The sequence below is a fragment of the Orycteropus afer genome, unplaced genomic scaffold (assembly GCF_000298275.1).
Source record: "Orycteropus afer afer isolate SDZICR_OR568_19922 unplaced genomic scaffold, OryAfe1.0 scaffold00160, whole genome shotgun sequence".
Lineage (NCBI taxonomy): Eukaryota > Metazoa > Chordata > Mammalia > Tubulidentata > Orycteropodidae > Orycteropus > Orycteropus afer.
The window spans coordinates 1354212-1364896 of record NW_006921747.1 but is presented as its reverse complement, the minus strand read 5'-3'; the positions used below and the strand labels follow the sequence as shown (position 1 = coordinate 1364896).

At 39.6% G+C, this 10685-nt stretch overlaps 1 protein-coding gene across 1 annotated transcript in view; it reads left to right on the top strand.

Annotated features, from left to right (window-relative positions):
- The window catches only part of SGCD (sarcoglycan delta), a 639197-nt gene extending 630055 nt beyond the window's left edge, over positions 1–9142 (top strand). The window contains exons 6-7 of the mRNA XM_007946410.2: positions 6629–6752; positions 8969–9142. Of these exons, the coding sequence (XP_007944601.1) occupies positions 6629–6752; positions 8969–9142 (298 nt within the window). The remainder of the gene's footprint in view (positions 1–6628; positions 6753–8968) is intronic.
- Positions 9143–10685: the final 1543 nt, after the last annotated feature.

Here is a 10685-nt window from a genome sequence, read left to right as displayed (position 1 = left end):
CATAATTTGTCATGATCCACACAATCAAATGCCTTTGCATAGTCAATAAAACACAAGTAAACATCTTTCTGGAATTCCCTGCCTTGAGCCAAGATCCATCTGAAGGGTCTTTGGGTAAGTTCAAACCACTAACTTTTCCACTAGTAGTCAAGCACTTAATCATTTGGACCACTCAGGTGAATCTGAAACTCTGGGGCTGGGACCCAGCAATCTGTGGATTTAACGTGTGCTCCAGATGACTCTGACACACATATTTGAGAACCACCATTCTTGGGGACATGTTCCCACTTGTGGACATCTTTTCCTGGCAGTTTTACAGTTCTGGATCTCTTAAGTCTCAGAAGGAAAATTGGGGAAACTACTTCCATAGTGATACCACCTCAGAAACCCAAGGAGGGGTCGCTATGAGTCGGATCCTACTAGATGGCAGTGAGTTTGTTTTTGTTGTTGTTTTCTTCAGTAAGACTTCATTTTCTTCCTCCTTTTAATGGTAAGGAGCTCTGGCAGCACTGTGGTTAAGGCATTGGACTGTTAACCACAAGGTTGACAGTTTGAACCCACCAGCTGCTCTGTGGGAGAAAGATAAGGTAGTCTGCTTTCATAAAGATTTACAGCCATGAAAACCTTATGGGGGGACTCACTACGAGTTGGAATCTACTTGATGGCAGTGGGTTTGGTCCCCTAATGAAACCAGTGTTCACTTTGAAGAGCCACCAGGAGGTTCTCTGGCTCCCATCAGGAAGAAGCATTCTTGATTTTCCCTTGTATAATACTACCTTTGTTGTAGTTGTTAGTCTATGGTCAAAATTGATGGCATCACTCCAGGAGGGCTTTGTCTGCTCCCTGCAAGTGCCACAGGGCTAGTCTGGGAGCCTTTTCTTCTCAGTGGAAAGATTAGCATGTGAACGAAACTGTATTAAATCTTGCTGAACCCCAAAGGACCTTCAAATGGGCTATAGACAAGATAACCATTTGTCTCATTGTCATTGCCTTATTGTAGCCTTTCACAAGAGTAGATGGGTCTCAGAGAAATTCCCCTTCGCAGTACCCTGGTAGTCCCAAGACTAAGGGAAAACAAGACAGCAAGTTACTTCTGAGTCTGCTTCTCTGGCCTTGGAGCCATTCCAGTTGATTTCAGAGGCAGTTGTTGCTCTGTTGTTGTTATGTGCTGTGGAGTCGGACCGACTCAGGGCGACCCCTCCTTGGGTTTCTGAGGCAGTATCACTACGAAAGTAGATTGCCCAACCTTCCTTCCAAGGAGTGGCTGGTGGGTTTGAACTGCCAGCCTTCTGGTTAGCAGTCAAGTGCCTTAGGCATTATGTTACCAGAGAAGTAGGAGGAAAGAAAGAAAGAAAGAAAAAAAAAAAAAACTTACTGCCTTTGAGTCAGATCCAACCCATAGTAACCCCTCCTTGGTTTTCCGAGGCAGTATTACTACAGAAGTAGATAGCCCAGTCTTCCTTCTGAGAAGGGGCTGGAGAGTTTGAACTGCTGGCCTTCTGATTAGCAGTCAAATGCTAATCAGAAATGCTAAGTGAGATCTAAAGAATGCCTGAAATGCCAGTGCTCCACCTGACATAGTTCTGTAAGCTTCATACATTTTTTATTTCTATTTCATGTCAAACCTTTTATTTTTCCCTACAATTACTTTTTTTCATACTGAATCATTCTCTTCAAATGCTACACATCATGTATGAACACATCCAAAATATCCTGCACTTAATGTAACCAATGTGTAGCTGTTAAAATGGGTTATAAAAGAAAATATGTGGACTGTGAAATACACATGACTGAATGATATGCAGTACTTTCCCCACTTCTGCACTCTCACCTACATTGACTGATGCACTGACCATCCACCAATCATGATCTTGTAATGATTTCCTTTGTTTTCTACCATATATAATAAAAACCATAACTGTTATTCAGTGGGTTCCATTGACTTCTGTACTGGCTATGTACTGATGGCTTCCCTCATCTGGATGATTGTCTTTGTTTTTGTCTTGGTCCTGATTACAACTTAATAAATGGGTCTCTAGGAAAAAAAGACTCTGAAGGAAGGTTGGGCAATCCTACTTCCGTAGTGATACTGCCTCGGAAACCCAAGGAGGGGTCACTATGAGTCGGGGCCAACTCGACGGCAAATAACAACAACAAGAACAACAACAACAGGAAAAAAAGAAAAGTGTGGAACAGAACTAAAATTCTTAAAAAGATCCAAATTTACTAGACTGGTTGAGACTAGACAACTCCTCAAGTCTATCACCCTGAAATATTCTTTAAATATTAAATTGCAGTTATCCCATATCACCTGTGAATAATGAGCTCCTTGAAAAATTCATCTACATGAGACCAAATGGTCACAAATTACTCTAAAGCAAAGAGGAGAGAGGAGTAAGGGGGTAGGGAAATTAGAGTACTGGAAATGGTACAACCAGAATGGAAATGAAATGAAAATGACTACATATTTTGAAAAATATACCCAACATTTCTGAATACTTTATGTAGAAATTGTTAGATGGAAACCTAATTTGCTGTGTTGACTTTGACCTTAAACACAATAAAATTTTGTTATTTGAAAAAAAAAAAAAACATGTTGCATAGTGTCATAGTGTCCATCACCTAGTAAGTACTCAATAAAACAGCTGATGTTAGAGGCAAGAAGTGACACCAACAAAACAGGTCAGACTGGGTCAGACCAAATTCTAAATGACTTGAATAAACTAGTTCAGATCTTTTCTGAAAAGAACTTGTATAGATGTTGGTAAGTGAAGTGCAATATTAAAATTTTACTTTTGGAAGTATATTTTTGTGTGAAGTATATTGGAAAAAGAAGGAAGTAAACAAAAGCTTGGGAGCTCTGGTAACGTAGTGCCTAAGGCACTTGACTGCTAACCAGAAGGCTGGCGGTTCAAACCCACCAGCCACTCTTCATAAGGAAGGTTGGGCGATCTAGTTCCATAGTGATACTGCTTTGGAAATCCAAGGAGGGGTCTCTATGAGTTTGGTCCAACTCAACGGCATATAACAACAAACAAAAACTTAGGAAGCAGTTACAATAAACAGTCCTGGATAGAGAAAACCTTATATACTGACATAGGAGATGAGTTAAAAGCTGATTTAACTCATGAAATAAGGGAAGACAGGAGAAGGAAGATGACATCTAGATATGCACCTGGGAAAGGTGGATGATAGAGGTGCCATTGAGACAGAGGTGAACAAAGTTGTACATGAGCAAGCAATGCTATCAGAGGGGAAACTTAGGGTATAACAAGAAAGGTATCAACCTTAGTGGAAACAAAAATAGTTAAAAAAAAAAAAAAACACTTCAAGATAAATATAAGTCAACCAGATCTTATGGGAAAGAAACAAATAGGAAAAGATACAGAACTATCTTGATATTCCAAAAGTGAAGGGGAGTCAAGAGCACAGGACAAGGTAAATGAAGTTGAATTTGAATCTTAGGCACAGCTACACTGAATAGACTTCACTCCCTGTTGCCTTGGTAACAAGATACCCTTTCTCAAGGCTCTCAATTTTACTGACATGATCCAAACCAAAAAACCAAACCCACTACCATCAAGTCAATTCTGACTCACAGCAACCCTCATTGAGTTTCCAAGGTGGTAAATCTTTATAAATCTTTATGGAAGTAGATTGTCCAGTCTTGCTTCTGTGGAGTGGCTGGTGGGTTTGAACCACCAACCTTCCAGTTAGCACTCAGATGCCTTAGGCACTGTGCTACCAGAGCTACTCACTGACATGATAGTGGGAAAAATTACATACCAATTGAAGTAAATCATAATTAAAAGTCAGAACCATTCAACTTGGTGACAGCTCAAACTTGGTGAGAGTCTGGTGAGGAAGAGAAAGTAGGATGGGAGATTTTTGTCACACACAAAGGGATGAGGTCAGAAAGGGAAGACTGAGTTAAGTACAAATTTAAGGGAATGTTTTACAAGTATTATAGACCTATTAAGGAACTCTGGTGGCACAGTGGTTAAAAAACGTCGGCTGCTACCAAAAGGTCCGCAGTCTAAACTCACCCACCACTCTGCAGGAGAAAGATGAGACAGTCTGCTTCCTTGGAAACCCATGGGGCACTTTTACTCTGTCCTATAGGGTCATTATAGGTCAGAATCAACTCGATGGCAGTGGGTTTCAGTTAGTTTGATATAGACCTATTGAGAGTTCTGGGTGGTGCAAACAGCTGCTAACCAAAAGGTAGGAGGTTCTACTCCACTCACAGTCTACTTTAGAAAAAGTGGTGGTTAAAAACCCTATGGAGCACAAATGGAGTCACCCTTACTCAGAGTTGACTCAATCACAAGTGGTTATAGACCTGTTGTTTCTTTTTATTAGTCTGGTTGAGTAATTGAAGGAAAAAAAAAAAAGAAAAAGAAATAAATGGAGATGATGCTTATGCCTGGAAGAATCTGGAAGTGAAAAGTAGTGGAGTGTCCTCTCCTGGCATCTGTGTAATGTGGCTGGGGTTCCATCAGTGGTGGCAATCCAGTGGTCCCCTTGCTCTTCCTGCCACTTACCAAAGCCCAAGGAGTTAACTGTACCCAGAGGGATTAGTTGAAGCAAAAAAGGAGTCAGAGGTTGGCAATGGACATACTTTTAGTTTTTAACATGCCTGAGGTGTCCAAAAGTTGGACATAGAGAAAGGAAACTGAGGAGATTAGTCTGAAGTAGAGTTGTGAGAGCCATTGCTCAGGTCCTATGCCCACTACATTGGGATACTTTCGTTGTTGTTGTTACAGAGAAGAGGATCTGTTTACATTTATATTTGACAATCACATTAACATTTATAATATTGAAAGGGTGACTGAGTTGTAGTTGATATTTTTCTTATTATATGAGTTAGAAAAAACCTTTCTAAGGAGCATATCCTCGATGTTGAAGGTAATAATTAGTTTAGGGTAAGTGTGGCTGCTGCTTCTTTTAATTTGGTTTTTAATTTATGTGCAATTCACTTCACTTTGGGGAATACAGTTATGTGAGTTTTCACAAATACGTAGAGTCAGGTAACCACCACTGCAATGGAAACATCTCCTCCTGCTGCCTCTTTGTAGTCAAACTACCTCATCTCTAACCTTGGCAATCACTATCTGTTTGCAATCTTCTTTTGATTACTGCATTGGAGAGTAAGGCCTGAGATTTCTTTGGGATTCACTTGTGTAGTATCAATTGCAATACTCACTAACTCACAGCTGTCAAGGTAATTCTCACTTGTAGCAACCCCCTACTGAGTTTCCAAGGCTGTAAATCTTTACAGAAGCAGACTGCCTCCTCTTTCTTCTGTAGAATGGCTGGTGGATTCAAACCACTGAACTTTTGGTTAGCAGCCAAATGCCTTAACCACTGTAGCATTGCAGCTCCTTATCATAATACTAGTAAAACTAATAGTAATACTTAAGACATATTATGCATTTCCAACATGCCAGGCACAATTTAAAGCACTTTATGGATGAGGAGAGTTGAAGCTTTGAGAAATTTTGGAAAAGAGAAGGGGTGTCAGGGAGGGATGGAGAGAAGAAATACTTGGCCAAGATGAGAGACAGCTCCTAGGCTTGAGTCTAGACATGTCTGATTCCAAGGTCTCTTTTCTTAATTTCTGTCCTATTCTACCTCCATGGAAGACACAGAAAGTAGAACAAAGTGTAAGGAATAGCTACCAATTTCAGAAAGCTTGGTTTAGAGCTGAGATTACCTGACTCTAAAAATAAATAAAACAAATATTGGGAGCTCTGGTTGCATAGTGCCTAAGGCATTTGACTTCTAACTAGAAGGCTGGTGGTTCAAACCCACCAGCCACTCCTTGGAAGAAAGACTGGGCAATCTACATCTGTAGAGATACTGCCTCAGAAACCCAAGGAGGGGTTGCTATGAGTCAGAACCAACTCGATGGCAGTGAGTTTGCTTTTAGTTTTTTTTTAATATAAGAATTTAGTTAATAATATCAATAAAGCAGTAATTGGGTGTAAGACCACCACCAATCTATCAGGTTGTCATACTGTTGTGACTTGCATGTTGCCATCATGCTGGAAGCTATGCCACTGGTATTTCAAATACCAGCAGGGTCAACCTTGATGATAGGTTTTAGCAGAGATTCCAGACTCAGACAGACTGGGAAGAAAGGCCTGGTGATCTACTTCTGAATATTAGCTAATAAAAACCCTGGGGATCACAACAGACTTATTGTCCCATATGATGCTGACAAATTAACCCCCTAGGTTGAAAGGCACTACACAATAGCTACAACAATGGACTCAAATATACTAAGAATCACAAAGCTGGTACAGGACTGGGAACAATCTATTCTGCTATACATAAGGTCACCATCAGTTTCAACCCACTTGCCAGCAACTAATCACAACAACAAAAATGAAATGAAGCCAGGCTCCCTGAACACCTTCCCTACATCCTTAGTGATAATGCAGCAAAATAAAGCCCATGCCCACTATGTTTCCCTTTGTACATTTGACCAGGCTTTAAAGCAAAACTAGAACAATTCCCAGGTTAAATACTGAAATGCAGTCTCAGTGCCCCAAGCTTCAACTTTTCCTTAAATTTACCAAACAATTGAATAAGCTTTCTAACTTCCATCTTGTGTGTATTTCAGGTTGGAGTCCCCCACCCGTTCTCTGGTAATGGAGGCCCCAAAAGGAGTAGAAATAAATGCAGAAGCTGGCAACATGGAGGCCATCTGCAGAACAGAGCTGAGACTGGAATCCAAAGATGGAGAGGTAAGGGGTGAGAAGAACAGACATCTAGAAAAATTTGGCTCCAACAAGTTCACTTTCTCAAAACTCATTTATCATTGAGGTTGATCCTACACTGTGGCAACAAGAACAATAATAACAATTTGAAGATTTTGTTGTCCACAACAAATAATTGAAAGGTATTTTATAAGCCAAACCAACAACAAACATTTATGATTCATTATTTATAAAATGGGAACTCTGATAGCGTAGTGCCTAAGATACTTGAGTGCTAACCAGAAGACTGGCGGTTGAAACCCACAAGACATTCCTCAGAAGGAACATTGGGCAATCTACTTCTGTAGTGATACTGCCTCAGAAACCCAAGGAGGAATCACTATGAGTCAGGTCTGACTCGACAGCACATAACAACAACAACAACAATAATTTATAAAATTCTGAGATAATAACATGTATTTCAAGTACAGAATTATATAACTGTACAAAAAGAATGCTATTTTCAAATTTTCTCTCATCACAAGATTTAGTTAAATCCATTAAAACAATCCATCCCCATCTACTCGATTCCAACTCATAGTGACCTTATAGGACAGAGCAGAAATGCCCCATAGGGTTTCTGAGGCTATAATCTTTACAGAAGTAAACTGTCACATCTTTCTTTCACAGAGTTTCTAGTGGATTCAAACTGCCCACCTTTAGGTTAGCAACCAAGTGCTTAACCACTGCACCACCAGGGCACCTTAATTTAGTTAGCCAGACTAATGAAGTTGTGTATCACATACATCTGGCTAAAAGTGAACTAATGTTACTTGTAATTATTTTCAAAACTTATATTGTATGTTTGTTTGTATTTTCATTGAAAATGGAGAGCCATATCCAACAGATGTTCCAAATCAGAACAAGCCACAACTTAAATAGGGTAACACTAGGCAACAAGAGGATGAAGCATTATAGAAACTCATTCTCTCATCCCAACACAATCCCAGTTTGGTGAATACAGTAGCTGCTTGTGTTTTTGCAAACAAAGGAAGTTGAGTCCCTGAGGAAAATACGATTCAGCTGCAAATATTTAAAAATCCCTTCATGGTATTCATGAACAACCTTGTCTATTTGAGAATAAAAATAGGAGGAAAACATAGTTTTGAAAGCAAAATTCAGTTCTATCACTCATATCTACTTAGAGGTTATCAATTGCCACTTGCTTCTGTACACTATTCCTTCCTTTTGATTGACCTGGAATTGGCTTTAATTGTTTTAAAACATTAATCACATAGAGCATCCAATTATCAGAACTCTATTCAAACAATCAGTAACTCTGAATATACAGTTACAAATAATAACTACAGCATAGATGCAATTTATTGCTATCAGAATTTGGACCCTACAAGAATCACTTATAATCACAAGTTTAATTGTTTAATAGCATCTTCCATCACTGGTTTTTTTTTTTTTTTTTGGCCAGTATTTCTCAAAGTATATTCTGTAGGTTTTTTTTTTTTTTTTTTTGGCCAGTATTTCTCAAAGTATATTCTGTAGGACATCACCAAGTAAGTTGTTAAAAGAAGGGGGTGGGGGGAGGCTTACTGATTATTTAAGACTGAAGAGTGCTGAATACTCAAGTCTCTTCTTGAAGATTCAACATGTGCATGGACATATTTAGGGTCAGGGCAGGCCCATCGCAAAGAAAATTGTTCAACTTGGCATTTCCAAATCTATTTAACTCTAGGACTCTACTCACATACTACTTGAAATATACTTTTTCAAAATGCCAATCTAGGTAAATGCAGATTGTGTTGTTATAATAAAAACTTCCATGAAGGTAGGGACTTCATTTGTTTTGTTCCTATTAGAATTCCCACCACCTGGATTATTCAGTAGTCCCTAGGTGGTACAAAGAGTTAATGCATTCAGCTGCCACCTGAGAGGTTTGGGTCTACCCAAAGATGCCTTGGAAGAGAGGTCTAGTGATCTACCTCTGAAAAAGTGGCCATTGGAAACCCTATAGGACACAGTTGTACTCTGACACACATGAGATCACCAAGAGTCAGAACAGATCTGATTACTAGTCAGAATATTCAGTACATAGTAGGTGGTAATTAATATAAAATTGAAAAAGTGATCACTCAGTTGGTCGTTAAAGTTAAATTGAATATGTGATTATCATTTACTATTTCTGAATGCCAAAAAAAAATAAAGGACAGCCTCTGATTGACTGTTTTCTTCCTGTTCACTCACTCTAGATTAAGTTAGATGCTGCGAAAATCAAACTACCTAGACTGCCTCATGGATCCTACACGCCTACAGGAACGAGGCAGAAGGTCTACGAGATCTGCGTCTGCGCCAACGGAAGATTATTCCTGTCCCAAGCAGGAACTGGTTCCACCTGTCAGATAAATACAAGTGTCTGCCTTTGAAAGACTATCCATAGTGGACATTGTAGGCAGCATAAAGGCCTTTTTCGGCTTTAGACGTTGGCTGCCAGCTATTTTTACTAGAACACAGAAAGCCTATCAAAGACCTTGTATGTGTGTGGGTGTGTACATGCGTGAGTGTGTGTGTGTGGGTGAATATAAATATATATAAATATATATAAGTAAATATATATATCCTCTGTATAAAATGAAGTTTCAGTACAAAAGGAACCATGGGTGACCCTGTGATATCCACTGTCATTTGCCATCCCATCTTCACTACCCACAATGATGAAATCTAAAGTTCTTAGAACACTAAGTAAAGCCCCAAATTCCCTAGACCACTCAAAATCACACAGTGTGTTGAGCATTTACAGAATTGTCTACAAGTGTGAGAAACAGTGTATCTTTTCCTTTAGTATCACTTCAAGGTAGTGATGGCGGGAATCTCCAAGTCACACTCAAGTGCTAAGAGCCTTATATTAGACATTCGGTTTCCTTTTGGCGTTTTAGTTAAGCCTGGCCAATTTCCCCCTCTTCAAGTGAGGGATGGGGCAATGCTATACAAGTCAGCCATAGGAGCTCAAAAGAGCTGTCCTACCTTTGCAGCCAAATTTAGGGCTTCTGTAGTTCAATGAATGAAGAGGATAAATTGTAACAAATTTTAAACAGCTCTTCCAACTCCTGCTCTTTTTTCTCATTCTCACAGATTTCTCCCACAGTCAGAATAGGAGAGGTAAATCAGCACACAAAAGGGAAACAGCTGGTCCTAGTTGGCTAGAAGCTACTCAGTGGCCTGACAGGCAAAGAACAAATGGGCAATATGCCTCTGTTTAAAGGGAAAAATGGCTCCAAAGCTGTGCATCCACACTTCTGACTTTAACCAGCAAGCCAATCTAAATTCTTAACAGCAGAATCCATACCCAAAAATAAGCCATTTTGAGACGGAAGTCCAATTAAGAGTAGCCTAAGAAGTCTCATAATTTTTTATGTGTTTCTTGGGAGTGGTAAGAATTTAGAGGAATGCATTTTATTTGTGAAGGTATGAACAAACTCTCTGGCTTTGATCTTTTATATTTTTTTTCAGTGTGTGAATATTCATATTTCTCAATCCATCATTCTGTTTTCTCCAAGAGTAGTGACCCAAGAATCACAGATGTCAAGTGCTGCATGCCCCCAGAATTGATCACTGAAAGTTAATATAAACTGAGTCAAATGTCTTTATTAGATCACTGTATCCCCCAGGGCCCAGTAGGGCCTGCCCCCATATATGAAAGTAGCTTTCTAATTCCTGCCATCAGCTACCTCTCATCGCTTCACCTTCATCATCATGCTCCAGGGTCACCCTGGCCAGCTCTTGTGCTGGGACAGGGGATTACACCATCTCTGTTCAAAGAGGGGGAAATGTGCCTATGCCTTAAGTCAATGCACTCAGCAAGGAGAAGCACATCCTATTTATCTTGTTGTTACCTGTAGTTTATTTTGCGTGATTAGAGAGGAAGGATTTAGGAATGACTGAGCATCTTTAAAGCTGGTAGACAAACCA